Source organism: Myiozetetes cayanensis, unplaced genomic scaffold, assembly GCF_022539395.1.
Source record: "Myiozetetes cayanensis isolate MyiCay16 unplaced genomic scaffold, myiCay2020 scf5-8, whole genome shotgun sequence".
In the NCBI taxonomy this organism is placed as follows: Eukaryota; Metazoa; Chordata; class Aves; order Passeriformes; family Tyrannidae; genus Myiozetetes; species Myiozetetes cayanensis.
The window spans coordinates 96,373,031-96,394,180 of record NW_026087742.1 but is presented as its reverse complement, the minus strand read 5'-3'; the positions used below and the strand labels follow the sequence as shown (position 1 = coordinate 96,394,180).

Genomic DNA, 21,150 nt, shown 5'->3' with positions numbered 1-21,150 from the left:
GGTGAAGTTTATTTCATCTGGATTCTTTTACAGATTAATAGGAATTTCTGCTAAGTAGAATAAGACCTCAGTTGAGATCAGTCTTAGAAGTGGTAAGAGTGAAGTCTGTGAAACCACAAGAAGGCAGTCATAACTCACAAGTGTGGTGGAGACACAAGGATTCCTGTGGCTCATTTGTTTTTACAGCTTGTGTTTATCTAGTAGTTTTTCTGTGCATTTGAGAAGACAGTGCTGTAAAAAGAGAAAAGGTGTTCCATACTTAAAGATGAAAATTTAATCCAAGCAATACATAGTCTATTTTAAAAACCACTGATCTTTTGCTGTTTCATTGGTAATGACCTTTGGGTTTTGATGACTGTCTTTCTAGGAACCTACTGATGCTGACAGAGAACAAATATTGTTGTGTCTCATAATTTAGGTGATGGTTGCTGATTTTATTTAATTTCTTTTTTAATTACTTTGATTGTAATTTTTTTTTAGTGTTTGTATTTTGGTGTGTGTTAACTTGTGGTTTTAGATATTTCAGTCTGTAATAGCAATGAAAGTTGAAGATGACTTTGCATGAACTTTTTAGAAAATACCAATGCAAGGTTTTTGGTCAATATAGTTCTATTTGTAGCCATTCATCTACAGGAGGACCCATCATATCATTGTGATAGAAATTAGCACGTTACAGGTGATAGCAGTGTTAGTGTAAATCCCAAAGAAAACCTGACTATTATTTGTGATATCCATTTTCTGGTGTTAAATCCAGATGTTTAAAATTAGATGACAGTGTGAGCCATGCTGTTACCCATGATAATTTAATTTTGGTTTATATTTACAAACTGCAGTTATGTCACCAGAATGAACTGTTAGGCTGATCAGTTTTATAATTATTTCTTACATTCAGTCATCTCTTTAACTTAATTACTTTGGGTTAACCAGTAACAAACATTGACTTTTCTACAGTTTGAACATCTGTGGTATAGAAATGGCTTCCTCTGAGGGGGATCTACATTTGATTTAGCTGTGAGGAATCATAGTGGCTAGTTACAGTAAGAGAAGAATTTTAGTTATTTGCTCCAGAATGTGTTCTTGCCTTCAGCTTCCTTTTCAGAACACTGTTGCTCAGTTTTTGTCTCTTTTCTTTTTTTAAAGGAGTTGTATATAGTTATAAGATGGCAGAGGAAATATATGTACATAGTTAAACTTAGTGTTGTATTTCTATGTTTTTATATAACACAGTCATAAAGTTATCTGGTAGAAATATATTAAACAATGCAACTAATATGTCCTAAGGGCTGTTTGTTCTCTTACCTTGTCTCACATTAGAGTCCCATGCAGTGATTTTGTTTGTTTTGTTTAGCTTTATATGTTTTGTTGTTTTGTCTGATTTGGGTGATCTTAATTTGGTTTTGGTGTTGAAATTTTGCTCTGTACTTTTGCTAACTAGACCAAAGTCTAAGGACATTACTTATACATCAGGAATAAATGAAGATGTTCTTATAGACTCCAAAACACAGTGGTCTTCTTTCAGGCACAATGAGGGTTGTCTTCTCCCAGGGGATGGAGAGTCAGGGGTTGACCCCATTGCAGGCTATGACCTCTCCAAGGGGAGCAGCCCCAAAGGCCCTGGCACAGAATGGGCAAAGCTGGCTGCTGGGTCATCTACAGCCCCAGACACGGCAAGGGATGAGCCACAGTCAGCAACAGCTGTGGGATGAGTGGGTTCATTGTGTGCTGGGTATAGAACTGGCTGAAGGGCAAGACTCAAAGGGTTTCAGTAAACGGAGCTAAATCTGGCTGGTGATGGGTCATCACCAGTGTTACTCAGTGTTCAGTCCTAGGGCTGATTCTGCTCAGTGTGTTTATCAGTGCTCTGGATGCAGCAGTTGAATGCACCATTAGCAAATTTGCTGATGATACCAGACTGGGAAGTGCCATTGACTCTTGAGGGGCAAGAGGCCTTGCAGAGGTGTCTGGATGGGTTGGAACATTGGACAATGAGTAGTGGGATGAAACTTAACTAGTAAAAAATGTTGGATTCTGCATAATGCTAGGCACAAGTATAAACTGGCAGAGGAACAGCTGGAGAGCAGCTCTGCAGAAAGGTATCTGGAGTCTTGGTCAGACATCAGGCTGAAGAGGAGTCAGTGGGGTGCCAGCGCAGCCAAGAGGACAAATCCCATCCTGGGGTGTATCAAACACAGCATCACCAGCTGGTCAGAAGAGGTGATTATCCTGCTATATTCAGCATTGGTGCAGCCTCACCTGGAGTGCTGTGTGCAGTTCTGAGCCCCAAAATTTAGGAAGGTTGTGAAGATCCTTGAATGCATCCAGAGAAGGGCAACAAAGCTGGTGAAAGGGCTGGAAGACTTCATTGTTCTCTGCCTGCGAAGGGGAAGTGGAAAGGGAGGTGCTGATCTTTTCTCCCTGGAATCTAGTGACAGGGCAGATGGAATGGCTCAAAGGTACATGATAACATTCAATTTATGATTTGTTGATGATTACTTTATTCAGTGTCATTCTTTATTAGAGCCATTATAAGGCAACAGAAATTCCTTACTAAGGAATTATTTCCTTAAATTTACAATGAAATACAAAACTATAAAAAGAACAGAATGTACTAATTTCAGTTGTTTGTATTTCCTTCCTTTCTTCCCTAAATGGAAGCCAAGGAACTAGAATATTATTGGTATTCTGTTGTGTTTTATGGGTGGTTTCATCTCATAATGATTCTGTTCTATTCTTGGCTTATCCAGTGGGTTGTCTTCAAACTTGATGTACATTGGACAAGAATGGAGTGGTGGTGATGATGCTAAAAATACATTTGCATCAGTTATCCTTGAAGAAGTGATCTTGTTTCCCAGAGAGGTAGACTTTATGACCTTGCTTGTTCACCACCTCCAGCTCCATGTTTCTCTTGCTCATTTCTGCAGAGTGGCTCAGTTTCACTGGCCAAGTGTCAGTCTTCACCCTAGCCTGTTGTTAAGAGTAATTTCAAAGTGAAGAAGGGCTTTAATTTGCTTTAGCTTGGTGAAAGACTTTGGGGCAAGTGTTCATGATATCTTATGACAGAGCATCCTTTTTTCATTTTCCTACCTTATTTTCAAAGTAAAATGCATTCTATTTATTTATATGCAAAAGGATAAGTAAATACCAGAACCCTGGAGAGGTAGTACTGTGGTTCCCATGCGCATACATTCATTACAAGTTTGTGTTTCATCTCCAGAGAAAGGCTTTGAGAAATAAAATTTTCTTTGGCATTTCCTATCTGGAGGCTTTGATATCTCTCTCCAAACTTTTCAGAAATTTCTGTGCAAACTTGTCTGAAATTCATTCCTAAGTGCATACTTTGGTATTTGGGAGCTGGAAAGTCTAGTCTGAATTTGTTGATTCTGTTTTGCGTCCTAATTCCACACTTCAGAGTTGGACCTGGGGAAGCCCAGCACTGCTGTGAATAAGTCTGTCTATTAATTTGTGTTATAGTGAGCATGCAGTCAGGAAATGCATGTCAAACACAATATAAATTATATTTCAATGTTACTTTTAATTTCATGCTGTTGAGACTTTTGAAAGGTTAAGGAAAATGTATATTGGGAGGCTGTCTCTCTAAATTCATCATTGCAGCAGTTATTGATTTGTCTACTCAAACGTTCTTTTTCACTTCAGTGGGTACTGTTATTTGAAGGGTTTATTTCTATGCTTTTTTGTCATTTTGAAAGAATTGGTGAGGTCGTTGGAAGAGGCAAATTTTGAGAGATAGTAGTTTCACTCAAATGTGAGTTGAAAATTGGACAAGGGAGAAGAGACTTCCAAAACTGATAATGGGTATACAGGTACTGTCGTAGCAAATTCAGTGACTAGTACATTTTTTATAGATCATCTCTGGCATTTCAAAAGAAGGGTTATATCTCCTAAGATAATTATGGACAGAGATGCAAATGAAATATTTTTTTTTTTTGCCATTCCTCAAATTAAGGACCAGCTTTTACTTGCTTGTGAAGGTTATCAGCTTTTTTTTCCCTAGGGCACACTGTAGATAGAAGATCCATTTTTCTTGCTTCTCTACATGTGTTTTTTCCTTTCAAGAGCTGCTGCACAACTTTTCTTTTTCTCAAGGCATAATAGGGCACAGAACAAGGATATTTATGGTTTGCCAGAGGAAAGAAAATGTGCACATATACTTGCTGAAATGTAGCCGAGTAAGACTGATTAGAGGTACCAATTTAACAGTTTCATTGCAAATATGTGTGGCATGTATTTTCTTTAAAAGTTTGAATGATAAGTCTTGTAATATTTGTCTGTTTTAAGTTTTTTTCTCCATCTTGTCCTTGCTTTGGTAAGCTCTTGTCCTTATACGACTTCAAACTATCCTGGTCTTTGAAGGTCTGATTCTGGAAGTTTATATGCATTTTCATTCCTGGCAGACTGAAAGAGTGTGGGGCTCAGGTGGTGATCTCAGTTCCTCAATCTATGATATGCTGTTGAAGAATGCTTTAGTGTCTCCTACCTGATGTCTTTCCTATGACGTGTCAGGGCTGGGAAGAAGGATACTTGCAGTGTGCCCTATTGCGTGCAGTTTATTCTCTTCAGTATACTCCAAGGTTAAGATACTTCAAGGTTGCTGAAGGTGCACTGGTGCAAGGCTTACAGATGGGTCTATTGAACTCTTCCTTGAGGCCATTTCTGCACCACAGAGTTAAGCCACCACTTAAGACTGAGTCAAAACTCTCATTTGGCATAAGTCAGGTCAGGATTGGGTTTGAACAGAAACAGACATGAGGGAAATTTCTCATAGTTTAAAATTATGTTTTCAGCCAGGTAAACGAACAGGAACAATAAACATAAGTTATGGATGTTTCTGATTAACCATTTGCTAAGATGCAGAGTGAAGGAGAGCCTTCATATAGCATTTGTGCTTCCCCTGATACCGTGTTGTTCAAAGGAAACTTGTAGAATTTGCTTTTTCTTCTTGTGTAATGAAAGATCATTGACATCATGTGAATGTGAGTTTGTATGAAGCTCAAGTTGCTAAACAATACGTTTGCTTATTGATAAACTTACCTTTTAACTCAAGCACTAATACTTTTCAGTAGAGAAACGAAAACAGTTGTAGTCGTTGAAATTATCAAGTAGGGGAGCTGCACATCTGGACATTTATGGCTTCATTGTCTCAAGTAACAGATTTAAAAAATTTAAAACCAGAGGTGCTTTTTCTAGTTCAGTGGAAAGTAGCAGTGTAACTGAAACAAAGTGGTGAGCTGCTACTAATCTGTTATTGCAATCAGCTACCTCTGTCACATTTTATATGAAGAAGAAAGGGGGGATAAATTGATAGTAACACATGAAATATTGTTTTAACATTACTGCTGGCTAGATCTTTAAATGGAAATAATAAATCCTCATACAGCATTGAGGGTAATACTGAAGAATTCCCACTAGCATATGTTATTTATGGCTGTTCTAAAGTTTTATTACTTCTATTTGTGTCTCTTTTCAAAGGGTTTTTGACCTGACATGGTGCTCATAGTTAGCTAATGTTATGCTAGCAAATCTCAGTTTTAGCTAAATTCTACAGTAATGATAAATAAAAGTGGTATCATAAAATCAAGTAGTGATTGCATTTTAATCTGCTGGAACATAAAATAAATTTTCATAAAATACTGAAATTATTTGAATTGATTTTGGTTTTTTTTAATTACTGCTAAATAAGCCTACCAAGTGGAAAGGAGTAAATATATCTTTATCATCCCTAGAGCTCCTTAGGTAATACAGGAGTAGAAATTTTTAGTATTACAGCTTATATGGAAAAAAAGGCTTACATAAAAGTTTCTGAAGTCCAGATCAAAAGTTGTGGTGAAAACCAAACCATTTTGTAGATTCTATGGCTGTGGAGGCTGTTGAAGCCACACACTCACAGAATGATTGAAGTTGGAAGGGATCTTTAAAGGTCATCTAGGCCCCCTTCCTGTCCTGGGATCTTTTACAAGATCATACTTGTTGCTGAACAGTTCCAGTGATGGAGCATTTACCGCTTCTCTTGGCAATCTGTTTTAGTATCTCACCACCCTCAATGTAAAAAGTTTCTTCATTATATCCAATATAAATCTACCCTCTCTCAGCTTAAAACTATTGCTTCTTGTTCTGTTACTACAGACCTTGGTGAAAAGTCCATCTTTCTCATAAGCCCCCTTTATATATTGAAAAACTGCAGTAAGGTCTCCCTAGAGTGTTATCCAGGCTGAACAACCCCAACTCTCTCAGCCTTTATTGAGCTCTGGTCTTCAGATCATTCTTGTGGCCTTCCTCTGGACCTGTTCCAACAGGTCCATGACCTTCTTGTCCTGGGGACTCCAGTACTGGATGTAGTTCTCTATGTGGGGCTCATGAGAGCAGATTAGAGGGGGACAATCCCTTACCTTGACCTGCTGGCCACATGTTGGGAGCTTTTGTGAACATGTAACATACTTGTATGAAGACATGCACAAACAGGATCTATTGAAACATTCACAAAGAGAGATCCAGCTTCAAAGCATAGACTTCATAGTTGTGGTAGCAAGTCACTGTATTCAAGCTTGTAAGCTTTGCTGAGATCAGAACTAGTGCTGCAGTTTTGAGAAACTGTTCTAGTTGTCTCAGTTAAGATGTTTCTAATGTATCTGTTTCTCTTTCTGAATTGTGTTTGGTGTATATAAAGATAATAATTTTGAATATATCGGTGTGTGTTTTATACATAAACAATTATATATTGTTGTTGTTAAAAGCCAGCTGGCAACTAAGCTTGATACACGTGCTCACTCAGTTGCCCCCCTGGGTGGGATGTGGGAGACAATCAGAAGAGTAAAAGTGAGAAAACTCATGGGTTGAGATAAAGACAGTTTAATAGGTAAAGCAAAAGCCGTGCACACAAGCGAAGCAAGGAATTATTTCACTGCTTCCTGTGGGGAGGCAGATGTTCAGCCATGCCCACGAAGGCTGGGCTTTGTTAAGCGTAATGGAGACTGGGGAAGATGAATGCCATAACTCCAGAGATACCCCCTTCCTCCTTCTCCCCCCAGCATTATATGTTGAGCATGATGCCATAGGGTATGGAATATCCCTTTGGCCAGTTGGGATCAGCTGTCCCGGCTTTGTCCTCTTCTAACTCCTTGTTCACCTCCAGCCTTCTTCCTGGTGCGATTGGGTGCAGAAAAGACCTTGATGCTGTATGTAAGCCCTGCTCAGCAGTAAAAAAAACCAAACATCCCTGTTATGAGCATTGTTTCCAGCACAAATCCAAAGCATAGCCCATACTAGCTACTGTGAAGAAAATTAAATCTATCCTAGCTGAAACCAACACATGTATATATACATTATTCTATTATTTGTATCACCCTTTATTAAAAAAAAAAAATAGAAAAAGGTATACTGCTGCTGTATTAGTCCTTTGTATTCTGGCCTACCTGAGTTCCTCCTCCTTGGAAGCTGATCTCCAAACCTATAGTTGGTGCCAATGGCAAAGATATACTACAATCACATTAATTCATCCCTGTGGGAATACCTTGCCTAATTCATATGAAATCAGACTCACAATTGTAGTCAGATTCTGAAAAGCAAATTTACCAGAATCTTCATCCATTCTGTTTCCGGAGTATGAACTTATACATTATGGAAGAAATACATACATATGAGGTCTTAAGTACATGAACATGCACTCTGTGTTGCAGAGTTTGTGCCCTATTTCTCATGTTCAGTCTAAAGAGTCACTCAATTATTCCTGATGTTGTTTCGATCTTCCTCTATACAGAAAGTGAATCATTGTTTTGTCTCATCTGTTAACACCACAAACATGTTTCCCTTTTCTGAGCTGTGCTTTTTTAAAACCAGGAAATATTGTTTCCAAAATTCACTCTTCAGAAGCTCCTCTGGGAGAACAATAAGTTACTGTTTGTTCCTGTGCCAGTTTTGTATTTATCTTTCTGTTCTCATCATGTTTTCTTTTCCTTTAGCTTAAATTATTATTTTGCATGTTATATTTTATCGGTTATTTTACTGCAACCAAAATAAATGAGAGCTGTAGTGTTTCTTTATCTGGAAAATGCACTTTATTATCAAAAATATAAAATAAAACTGGCACAGATGTCTTTGGTAAACTCATGTCTCATTTAATTGGATTTTCCATTTACTTCAAGGTTGTTCATTGTCTTTCCTCGATAATATATTTTAAATATCATGCAATATTGAAATGTGACTAATGGACTTTATGTTCATGAATCACTACCAATCTATATCAGTTTCTTAAATACAAGTGGTAACTTTTGTCTGCTTTTTAGCAATTCTAGATAATAAGTGTTTACAAAGATGGAGTAAAAGATGAGTGGTCAGTTTTCCACCAAACTTGTCTGGTGAAATGCATTTCTACCTTTTTTCTGGTCTCTTTACACTCACCTGAGCCTTTTACGCCACACAAGGGAGTAGGAGTCAGCATTGGTACTTGTGTTGTGGCACAAGATCATTCTCTAAGCAGAACCAGATGGCATTTTCTATTTTAACACATTAGGGTGGACATATTAGTCTGAAAGAAATATTAATATTTATTTATTTTTTGTTTATCTTTCAGAACAATGGGTCACTTGCTTGGTGCCAGAATCATAAACAGTGTTCAAAGGTAAGTTACATTTTCCCCCCCTCATTTAAGTTACCTAGCTGCTTTCAATTTCATCTATAGTTTAAATGCTTCTCTTCTTAGCCTATTTTCAGAAGAATCTGTTTATATTTTATTTTTAAACCTCAACCTATAATAAAATATCAAAAATTAAAACTAAGTGATTTATTCTTTCAGGACAAAGGAATCATGTTTGAGGATACATATCAAGTATAGTTAAACTATAATTCTGTGGTTATAACGAAGTTTACACTGGCTAAAATCTGATGTATCCTATGTGTTTTTTCAGTTTTTGTGGTCAGAAGAGAGTAAAACTGTCAATAACTTTAAAATCTTCCTTCAGCAGCACGAAGCTATGTTAACATTCAGTTTGGGTATTTAATTTTCAGCTGGACGCTGAATTTCTTTGAAAACATTCTTGATGCAAATCCTAGTGGCTCTACTGATGCCCTGTCCTATCTTAGCATTGTAATCCTGAAAACCTGAAGGGTAGGTGAGATAATTGTCAACTGATTTTTTTGTGCAAGAATCTCTCTATGGTGCCTTGGGGGAAGCAGCAATGATTTGGGAGCTTTGGTGGATCAGGTGGAATTACACATTTTGGTGCTGACTGTTCATAAAAATCACAGAAGTTACATCCACTGGAAATTTTTCTGAAAATGCTCAAGGTAGTATTATTGTCTAAACATCCTGAAAATGTATTTCTACAATAATTTAGGCCTTTTAATTTCAATAATTATTCTTTTTCATGAAGGCTGTACTGAAAATGGGATTGAATCTAAGTAGTGTTGTTCTGTATTAATAATGTAATTTGTGTAAATACGGATGCTAACCCTTGATTTTAACACATGACAATTTCTTCTATACATTTAAAGAGTGAGATTACTGATTCACTGCTCTAGCTTCTGTTGACATAAATGGAATTGGAAATGGGACAATTTGGTATTGACTGTTCCATCGTGGGTAAATAAAACAAAGTTGATTGCTTTTGTCAGCATTAAAATCCAGGGTATAACAATGTCAGTATAAGAAAAGAATGGAACATTTCCTATTAGTTCTGCCTCACTGCTAAGGATTGCACTTCTGCAATGAAATCTCACCGTTCTCAGAAACACCAAACAGAGGTGCAGAGAATGTGTTTCATGGTAACCTAATTGCCTTTGAAGCAAAGCATGAGGGCCTTGTACCACAGTGATTCTGGTATAATTTTTGTTTAGCTACCAAAGCTACTGAGCTAAATAATCTGAAAGGTTATCCAGTGGCTTGCGTCTGCCCAACAAAGAAGGAATAGTATAAGAAAAGTAGTCCAACTTTTAAGGAAGGGCAGGGTTTACAGGAGTATATCTCAGAGTTTCTCACAAGTTTATACAATCCACAGAAGGTTCCATAAGATGTTATGGATTTAAAGTTTACCTTAAGATTTTATTAGTCTCTTGAAATCAGTGTAAGAAGGCTACAAATTAATATTTTATTGTATTACAAAACACAATGATATCTTAAGTTTTAAATTACTTAACATATACTTTACAGTCATGTTACCTTATCTTTTTCATTCTTTTTTAAGAAGGTAACATATTTTCTTTAGAAAGCTTTGCCATATTTGGAAAATAACTAAATATAAACTTGATCAAATTGTTAGCAGACCTGAACATAAGCAGAATGTTGTCTCTTCAGGATGGCTTTGGTTTTCTGTGTTTTGCAATATGAAGTCAAACAATTGTATTTTCTAACTGAAATTTTGAAAGTGATGCAGGGAATTGAGTTAACCTTTTAAAAAAGCAAATTCCTTTCACTGCTTCTCAGTACCTTGATGGAGGAGGTTTATATGAGTATGGCAGGTAGTGGAGGATACCACAAGGAATGGTGTGATACTTGACCTTATACTAACTAACACAGAAGGCCTCGTTGGAGATGTAAAGTTTGGGGACAACCTTGCCTGACCACGAGATTGTGGAATTCAGCATTGGGCAAGAAGGAAGCAGGGCAACAAGTAAGATTGCAACCACGGATTTAAGGAGAGCTAACTTTAGCCATTTTAGTGGTCTTCTTGGAAGAATCCTATGGAAACAGGTCCTACAGGAAAGAGTGGTCAAGGAGAGCTGGTTGATATTAAAGGATCACTTCCTCAAGGCTTAAGAATGATGCATCCTGATGAGCAAGAAATCAGGCAAAGTGGGCAAGAGCCCTGTGTGGATGAATAAAGAACTCATGTTATTACACAAGCATAAGCAGGAAATATACAGGAGATGAAAGCAGGATCAGGTCACTTGGAATGAGAATAGAAAGGTTTTCAGAGTAAGGAGAAATGAGGCAAGGAAGGCCAAGGCCCATCTGGAATAAATGGAGTGGGGACCACGGTAACAGAGGACATGGAGAAGGCAGAGTTACTGAATGCCTTCAGTGCATCCGTCTTCACTGACAAGACCAGCCCTCAGGAATCTCTGAGCCAGGAGACCAGGGTGAAAGAATATTGTAAGGAAGACTTTTCCTTGGTCATGAGCACTGGATTAGAGAGCACCCTGACCATCCACAAGTCCATTGGCTCTGACAGGATGTATCCATAAATGCTAAGAGAGCTGGCGAATACCATAGCTAGGCCAGTCACAATCATTTTTGAAAGGTTGATCAGGTGATCAAGGGAGGTACCTGAGGACTGGAAGAAAACAAATTTTACCCCAGTCTTCAAAAGGGGCAAGAAGGAGGACACAGGGAACTACAGATCAGTCAGCCTCAACTCAATCCCTGAAAAGGTGGTGGAGCGCCTACCTCTGGAGGCTGTCTCTGTCCACATGGACGAGAAGAAGGTGATAAGGAGTAGTCACTGTGGATTCACTGAAGGTAAGTCATACTTGAGCAACCTGATTGCCTTCTACAATGAAACAGCTACCTGCAGGAGTAAGCAAAAAGCAGTGGATATTGCCTACCTCAGCTTCAGGAAGGCTTTTGACACTGTCTCTCATGATATCCTCATAGGATAGGCAAACTTTGCAAGTGTGGACTGAATGAGTAGACAATGAAGTGGATTAAGAACAGGCTGAACAGCAGGTCCCCGAGGATCATTATCAGTGGCACTTGGTCTAGTTGGAGGTCTGTCACTTGTGGTGTCCCCCAAGGTTCAATACTGGGCCTAGTATTGTTTAGCTTACTCATCAGTGACTTGGATGGAGGGGCAGATGCCTCCTCAGCAAATTTGTTGATGACACAAAGCTGGGAGGCGTGGCCAATACCCCAGGGGGCTGTGCAGCCCTTCAGAAGGACCTTGATAGGTTGGAGAGATGGGCAGAGAAGAACTGTGTGAAATTCAACAAAGTACAGGGCCCTGCACCTGGGGGAGAATAACCTCAGGCACCACCAGTACGGGCTGGGGGGCTGACCTGCTGAAAGCATCTCTATGGAGAAGGATCTTTGAGGTGATTTTTGGTAAACTGAAGATGACAGGAGGCATCCATCTACTTTGTTAGGGGGTTGATTTTGGAGCACGGAAGTATCTTTTGTTTGCACACATATTTGCATCTGATACACAATGGAGAAGTTTTACTTGGAAGTTGCATCAATGTATTAGACAGTGGCTGATACAACAATAAAAGATGTAGTTCATTTAGTAACTTTTCTATTATTTTAGTCTTTCATAGAACAGTTTATAAGATGGAAAAGGTACATTGTGGTCCATCTCCTTACTTGTAACATAACTAATCTCAATTTTATTTTAGAAGCTTTTATTTTTTCTGAGGACAGATGGTAGCCTATAAATGTAAAAGTCCTGAATGGGAAATGGAGCTATGGAGAAAGAAAAAAATTATAAAGCGTGCAATACAAGGCTTTTGCATGTGTTTTCTCCTCATTGAGCCTTTGATGTCTGCTTTGATTTCATTTTGCCTAGACCTGATCTGAGAAAAAACCTTAGTTCTAAAGTCTCTGTCCATTATTCTCTGAGAATAAGATCAGTCTGACATAAAATACTGTAGAAATTTTGTGGCTACTCTTTTCTATGTAGAATAATTAGGAAAAATATCTTAATACCAGCATAGAGTGAAAATTATTTTTTTCCTTTTGAAAGTCTGTGGTCTTTAAGAATACTTCCGTAGTTGAAGATAGCTCCTGATAAAGTAGCGTTTCATTTTGCTTGGTCATTGAAGTACCTCTAAAGCTAATTTCAGCTATTATACCATTGCCCTCTAATACAAGTGTAAACAACAAATGCCTATTTGAAGATGAACATCTTTGGCCAGTTTTTCACAGTGGTGCAAATCTAATGAACTAAAGTGACTTTAGCTTGCACAGGAACAGTTGTAGATCTCTAACCTACATCCCAAATGGCTATTTTTGTTAGTTATATTAATGGAGCAAGTCACAAAAGCATGACTGTGAGCAGCAAAATATGTACTAGTGATTTTACATATAATTTAATTGAATGAGATCTCTCCAGAGGTCTGTTTTGGAAGATAAAAGAGCTCTTGAATGTTTGCCCTGTTTGACATAAATGTGTGTAATTTCAATATGTTAAAATACTCTTATAATTAGGACAACTGTAGGATCAACAAATAAATTGCCATTTTTGGTTGCAGTAGTTAGTAATTCACTGCCATCATGCACTCTTGCTTGTCTGCTGGCACTGTGTTGAAACAGACTGAGGGCTTTCTTTCTTGGATTCTTGTCAATTACCTGGTTGGCTCCCACTGTGCATATGAATATTGAGGTAAAATTGGCACTGTAGTTGATGATGCTAGAGAAATTCCTTGGAAGTGGATTTAAAATGCAAATTTCTTTGTCCAAATTCATTCATAGTTCCATTGTTTTATTTGAGCTCATGCTTATTGAGTTGTAGATGATTCCCTTCTAAGGGGATAGAGGGTCCAATATACCGACTGGACCAACCCATAGGAAGGTCTGCTGTCTCCCTGTGGCCTGGGTAAGGATACCACCAGAAAACTTTCTAGCCTGTTGAGGCCCTGAGACTACTACTCATTACTGATCTTCCATGTAGGGAATGATGAAGTGGCAACATGCACTTGAGGATGATCAAAAAGGACTTCAAGGCCTTGGGATGTTTGGGAAGGGAATTTGGGACACAAGTTATATTTTCGTCCATACTTCTAGTTGAAGGCAGCAACAATCTAAGAAACAGACAGGCTGAGTCTACTAATAGATGGCTCTGTGGCTGGTGTCACTGCCAAAGTTTTGCTTTTTTTGACTAGTTTATCATCTACTGAATGCTTCACCCATCAAATCCATATCTATCCAATTTAGAGAGACAGATACGGGGGGGGACCCTGTAAAAGACCTGGTAAAGCTGTTCTGTGTGTAGTGAATCACCTCCTTATCCTTTATGCACCTTAGCATAGCTTCTAGGAGGATCTGTTCCATAATTTCCCAGGCACAGAGATCAGGCTGACAGGTTGGTAGCTCTCAGGGTCCTCCTTTGTACCCTTTTAAAAAAATGGCTACAATGTTTCCCTTTTTCCAGTCACCTGGGACTTCATCTGTATGCTGTGACTTTTCAAATATCATGGCAACTGATATCAGCCAATTCCCTCTGGACTCTGGGATGCATCTCATCAGGTTCCATAGACCTATGCATGTTCAGGTTCCTGATCTTAGAGTTGGAGGGCTTTGCTCTCTCAGTCCCTCTCTTGCAGTTTATCCACTCAAGAGATGTGGCAAGAGTGGTTGCCATTGAAGACTATGGGAAAAAAAGTTGTTGAATAAATACCTCAGTGCTCTCCCTATTGGGCCGTGTCCCTTTACTCTTCCCAGGGCAGATGTCCCTGGTTCCGCTGCCTGTGTGTTTCCTTCTTACCCTTTAGCTTAACCAAGAGGTCTCCACTCATCTTTGCTGGTCTCTTGCCTTCCTTTCTTGATTTCTTACACCTGGTAATCTAGTGCTTTTGTACTTTATGGAACATGTCCTTAAAGATCTGCCAACTCTGTTCTGCTCCCTTTAGAGCAGCTTCCCAGCAGGTCCTGTTAACTAACTTCTGGAAGAGCTGGAAGTTTGCTTTCCAGAAATTTTACGGTCCTGATTCACTCTTCATCTGACCCATATCCCTCAGGACTGAAAACTTCATGATGATTGCATCCCAGGCTGCCTGCAGTCTTGACATCACCAGTTAACTCACTTGAACTAAAGCATTGTAATAACCATTGAGTTTGTTGATCAATCTCCTACTAACAGGTCTATGTCGATTTAAGTACTACATGATATTTGAAATACTATCAGAATCTGGCCTAAGAAAATAGTCTTCAAGAATGACTCAAGTACTTCAAGGGTAAAAATGTTGCACCAGAGGTTTACTCATTTTGTACAATGGCAATAAATTGCTTTATGTTGTGTTTTGAACTCCTGCACTGAGTTAACCTTTGCTATTGGATTTAACTTTCATATTCCTTACATATTTCCTGTTTGTTTGGGGTTTTTTTTGCCTCTCCTTAACTTATCCTCTGAAAGATCTTTATGTGGTATTTTGCCTCTTTCTCTCCGCTAGTGCCACTGTTCTGGATGGCCGATCTACCTGTTTCTTATGAATCTACCAAAGAATCAATGAATTGTTTATGTTGGAAGATCTTTGATCTTCCAATACAACTCTCCTACTCAAGCAGGGACAGCTAGGCCAGGTTGTCCAGAATCACATCCAGTTGGGTTTTGAGTATCTCTGTGCATGAAAACCACAACCTCTCTGGGCAACCTCTTTCAGTGTGTGTCTGCCTGGCAGTAAGAGAGTTTCTATTTCCTGTTTTTTAATTTATTCCTATTGCCCCCTGTTTAGTCCATGGGCATGACTGAGAAGAGCCTGTTTCACTCTTCTTCATTGCATCCCAATGGGTATTTATAAACATGGGTAAGATCCCTCTGAAGCTTCTTCTCTCTAGGTTGAACAGTCCTAACGCTTTGAACTTCTCTGTATATGGCAGATGCTCCAACCCCCTAATGGTATTCTTGATCCAGTGTTTTCTTCTTGTCTTCTATTTATGGTTTCTAAGCCCAAAATGACTCCCCTACTTCCATTTGCAAAGCTCATGTCTTTAAAATCCCACTGCCTTTTGTTATCTTATTAGCAGTGATTCATGCTAGTGATTCATGTTTGTTTAGCATTTACTGTTCCTGCTCTATTTTTCCTGTTTGTTTTTGCAGTGTGAGCTCCATATTCCAAGGCCATTCAAGTACTTGGAAGTGCTGAGCACATAACAGGTGCTTCACTATAAAAACAACAGTGAGAGTCAATTGCTACTGAGAGTAATATGAAATGACAAACTGTCCTGCATTGATGCTGACTTAGTGAAAAATGTATTTTAGCCCTAAGCGGAGGAGGTGGTGGTGGTGGTGCAATGACTGGGAAGGGCATTTCAAGAGAGTTTGTGAAGTAGAGATAATTATTTTTTTATTTTTTTATTTATTTTACAGCTCCTTACACAAGGTTTTCTTTTAGTAGGCAACTGAAAGTCAAGAGAGCAGCAGGCATAATTTAGAGCTGCATGTGCAGTGGCATTTACAAGGATTGGAGATAAATGGGGATCATCATAATGCACTGTGAATTGCAATACAGCTTTCTTGTTCTCAGTAGCCAGTGGTCCCTGATTGATTGATTCTGCAGGAAGGCTGAAACGCTATTTTTTGAGTTTCTGGAACTGAGACGAAAATGTGAAAATAAAGATAAATAAGTTTACAAATGCTGGAGCCAAATAAACAGACTGCTTGACTATTTAAAAAAGAAAACTCTAATTTCTTTATAAATGTACACTCCTGAATTCCGTATGTGAGCAATTGTTTCAGGTTTCAAGCTGAGCTCTTTCCAAAGATAATGCAGGTGAAAAGGTGAGTTAATGGTTTAAACAATTAGAATTTTGATGCAGTCTTTCATCTGTCAAAGCCCACTGAAATGAAAACTCACAGTTTTAATTTGTGCCTCCAGCATCTAATTCAGTCTGAAATGGTGTCAGCGATTTGCCCTGCCCACAGTATTGTCATTCTTATGTTAAGCTTTCTGTGCACACATGCTGGGACACTTTTATCAAACATATTAGTGTGCATTTGAGAGATCATTAGCCTGAAGTAGCTGGAACATTCCGGGTTTCTTAGCTGAGAAAGTCACCTCTCTGCTGGAAAGTATGTTGAGCCACTGTTATTTAAACAATAAAGCTACAGCAGGATAGGGATAGCTTTGTAAAATTTAGTAGGAATAGTGGTATCATGATTTAAGTGGCACCCATGAGAGAGCAAGATAATGAATGTTTTGATTTTTGGCTAAAAAGACAGAATGAGTAAAAATTTCTTTCTTGATCTGCCAGACATTGATTTTCTTTCATTTAGTAAAAGATAAGGTAAAACCATTTAATAGAATCAGAGTTCATAAGACTTGATCAGATTATTGGTCTGCTAAATAGATGAAAATAATCCTGATCATATAAGGAATAAGAAGACAGATCTGATACTTATTGCTGGAATTCTTATAGATTATTTGATATTTTTTTATTATATTCATCTAGGAAAAGGTAAAGGGGGTTGAGATAACCATAGTGGTTATTATGATTAAAGCTGAACTAGCTAAGAAATAGGTGGACTGAGGTTTCTGAATATTTGTGTTTGGGGAAAGAGAAGAAAGAGCTTTATGTTTCAGCATTTATGTTGGTACAAAAGCATTAGTGTATAAATGTGCTGTGATGACAGGTATCCCTTTGTTCTCTAAGGGCCTTGAGAACTGACAAATAAACAGAGCTAAAATCCAAACATTGTTTACAGTACTTTGTAATACTTTGATGTATTGTTATCTATTTGTAAATATCAAGTTTTGGTTTTTTTGGGTATTGAAAACATAGTTATGTTAGAACATGGGACACTGAAATAAGTGAAAATGAAGTAAGTTCATATTCCTCAACGTTGCTGTGTTGGATCACATCAGTCATCCTTCCAGTCTCATAGTTGTGTTACCAGCTAGATTCTCCAGAGGTAAGTAAACCTGCAGGTCTGGAATAACTACTAGATAACTGCTAGAAAAAACCTTACTTGAGCCCTCTTACTTACTTTGTGTGATATTGTGAAATATGAAGGGTATGTCCTTTTCAAGGCACTAGTTTTGGTTTCTCAGTTAATGCTCGCTTACTGTTTTGTTCAACTTAAATGTTTTTGCCTTGGCAGAACAGATGTCAGGGCTTTATGGAAAGTGGTGTGCTTGTCTTTCTCTCTGAATGATGCTGCTGACAAAATTCTGTCTCTATTACAAATAATTAGAATCACTTTCCTTTTTCTCTTGTTAAAAGATCATTACCTCTGCTTGAGCCCTTATGATAGGCAGGGAGGAAAGGATCATATTGGTTTTCTGTCCCTGTACCCCAGGTTTTTGTTAATGCAGAATTCTGCTGAGGTTCTCATTGATCCTCAGTGTGGATTTATAGAAAAGGTTGTCTCGTTTGAGGCTTGCTGTTTTGGACAGTTGTATCTGGTCCGCTTTTAAGGAGGTAATCAGGTCTGATCACTGTGCTGTTTGAAATTTGACCTCCTGAATACTGAGCAGACTAAGCCAATGCTGAGAATTATCAGCCGAAGATTAAGTAACCCTCTTTGACAGAGAAAGGATGCGAAATTGTCATTAATGACTGAATTGTGCCAACACCGGCTTTGAGGATAATGGCATAGCAGCCTCAGCTCTGGTCTCAGAAATGCAAATGCTGGCTTTAGACTTAAGTCTGCATACTCTACACTGTTTACAGACATGCACTACAGCTGAAGGGAGAAGCGCGTGCGTGGGCGTGCACTCATACACACACACACACACACACACACACATACCCAACAGATATTTATTGAAACTGGCATGCCGAAGCACTAAATGCTTCTTTAACTTAGCTTTATCTGCTTCAGTGAACACTCTTCAAAATCCGAGGATATTCAGACTGCAGAACCCTTTATTTTGAGCTATTTAAGCACAAACATAATCCCTTCCGAGAAACTTTCAAAATACCAATGGAGCTATGCAGCCTAATCAACTGTAAGTTTTTGTCATCTAGAAAACTGTTGATTGAGTAGCATCTAACAGCAGGACAATCATCATTGGAGCAACACTAGTCAGACAGTAAAGACAAATCGTACAACTGAGACTCAGGAAAATTGGCAGTAAATATGCTTGAAAGTAAACAGGAGATTTATCTTTCTAAATCATTAGTTTTCCCAGGTCTCTTCTCACTCAGTTTACTCAAACCTTGTACGTATTTTTTTCTCCTCTTTCAATAACTTTGCGTCTATATGCAGAGGGATAAATATAAGATGAAAGTGTATTTGAAATTTTGATTTCCCAAATACAATCTTAGTTCCCAAAGCTCAGCTGCATGAATTGCTATTAGGACATTTCAATAGCTCACATAAATCAGAAAATGTGTACAAAATTTATAACTTTGCAGTTGAGATCAGAATCCTAATTCTATCTTATTAAAATACATTTCATTAACCTAATTAATTCTTAGTGCAACACAGGCTGTAATAGTCTGTTTGAATGTATGGTCCTTTTCTCCTCTTGTGGGAGACAACTGCAGAGTTAGATCAAATATAGCTCTAGTTAAGTGACAAAGACAAAATGTACTTGCATTGACCTTTAATATAGTAATAAAATACATTCAGCCACTGTAAAGAGTTTTGCTTGACTACACCAAGGCATTATTCAAAGCCCACTGAAATAAAGAACACTGACTTTAAACAAGCTTTATACCCATCTGTAATGCAAGATTGTGCATTTTCAAGTGACCTACCTGGGAGTTTCTCCATTACTGTAATACTGAAGGAGATGTAAAAGTGTGCTTAGGCAGATGAAGTGACTGTGCTGAGAGGAAGGCAACTGTCTTTGAGACACACAGGCAGGGAAGTTAGCACCATCTTCTCCACACACTGAGCTGTAAGGAAAGCATTGAGCTGGAAGGGAGAGCTAAGACTGTTTTCCACTTTGAGTGCTTGCTAAGAATTGGAAAGCTATCTGAGCACAGAAGTATAGTCTGTCCTAAAACAGAAATTGCAGGTTTTGTTTTGTAACAATAACTGGGATATTTAATCAGACATTAATGAGTTAATTGCTGTTTAGCACTGACTGTATATTAGAATAACTCTCTATGCACAGCAGACAAAAATGCTTCTGAAAGGGTGCAGTGTTAAAGAGCTAGTTTTGTGCTATGAATTTTAAGCAGATCTCCTCATTGAGTTTCCGTAAAAAGTTCCACTTTAAGTCAGTTCAGGATATAGTCTCAGGTTAACAGGTCAAAAAGGTAACTGGTTTTGACATTTCTTCCCTAATATTCACTAAACAATACTATTTACAAGCTTGCATTCTGATCTTAGTTTATCAAATGTTTTTTGCTATTTCAATGGCCTGAAGAGTGTAAGCACATAGAGTCAGCGTAGAACTATACAGGCAGAGGTCCCAGCACTGAGATAGTGACAGGAAAGTATTTGGACCTCTTTTCTGAAGTCACTTATTTATCTACAATACGTCTAAAGGCTATTTACTGCAGTGTAGTTAAAATTGGTTTGCATCCTCATTTTATTATACAAGTTAGCAGTTATTTGGGATGTAAAGTACAAGGGGAAATCGTAGCCATATTTCTTGAATGTTGACATATATATTTAATATGTGTGGGAAATGTAAAGATGTATTTTGGGTTCATGTTCAATCTAAGCAGTTGCCCATGCAGGAGTACCAGCAGGATCCACTACACTGAAATGAAATAGGGCTATTATTTTAGAAATAACTATTCAACCTTGTACTATGTTGATGCTGCTGTATGTATACATAAAAGGGATTTTTTGTTTCAGAAAGGTGTTTTCATGTTATACATTTAGAAATTAAAGGATTGCCATAATTAATTCTGTGAAGGGATTTTTTCCTTTGAAGTTTGAACCAGGAGACTGAGTTATGAACAAAGATCTTTTCCCCAGTATATCTAGTGTTCTATTTACTTTAAGTTGTAAAATCTGTGGGTCCCAACAAATGTCAGTTTGAAACCTCGAACTTTGGATAATACAGATGGATATGTTTGTTTTGTTTTTTTTTTGTCACAGAAGAGATATTTATTGTATCCAAAATAAATGAAATTTTAATATCCACAATAAACCATGCTGTGAAAAGAAAATTGAGTTACAGCACTTGGGATTTGAACTGCACCCTCGAAAGATAGTAGAAATTTTCCAGAGTTAGCAGTGCAGAATCAAATTTTAAAGCAGTTTCATATTAGGAGTGAAATCTCTCAAAGTTTATGGTTTATGTAAAACATTAATCTGTGTTGTTACTAACTGACTTTTGAATACCTTTGGGAAGGAAATAGACTTAATTTTGTTTTATGTAAATATGACCACCCTGTTAGCTCTAGTAAACAACAAATTATTGGTTAAACTGTAGTTACCACTATATAATTTTTTTCAACTTATTTCCACTTAAATCAGGCTTTATTATTACATGGATTCTGATGTGTTACTCTTCCTAATATTTGGAATTCTTTCAGTTTGTCCTGAGAATACAATATATACCCCATGAACACATCTCTAGCCT

At 37.9% G+C, this 21,150-nt stretch overlaps 1 protein-coding gene and 1 long non-coding RNA gene across 2 annotated transcripts in view; one reads left to right on the top strand and one right to left on the bottom strand.

The window, feature by feature from the left end:
• The window catches only part of ANOS1 (anosmin 1), a 132,182-nt gene that overhangs the window by 14,839 nt on the left and 96,193 nt on the right, over positions 1-21,150 (top strand). Inside the window, exon 2 of the mRNA XM_050333379.1 lies at positions 8,585-8,632. Coding sequence (XP_050189336.1) covers positions 8,585-8,632 — 48 coding nt within the window. The remainder of the gene's footprint in view (positions 1-8,584; positions 8,633-21,150) is intronic.
• On the bottom strand, positions 6,989-19,541 carry LOC126649329 (uncharacterized). Its single transcript, XR_007631011.1, has 3 exons — positions 19,364-19,541; positions 8,413-8,539; positions 6,989-7,201 (listed from the first exon to the last, which is right to left on the bottom strand). It is a non-coding gene; the product is annotated as an uncharacterized LOC126649329 (long non-coding RNA).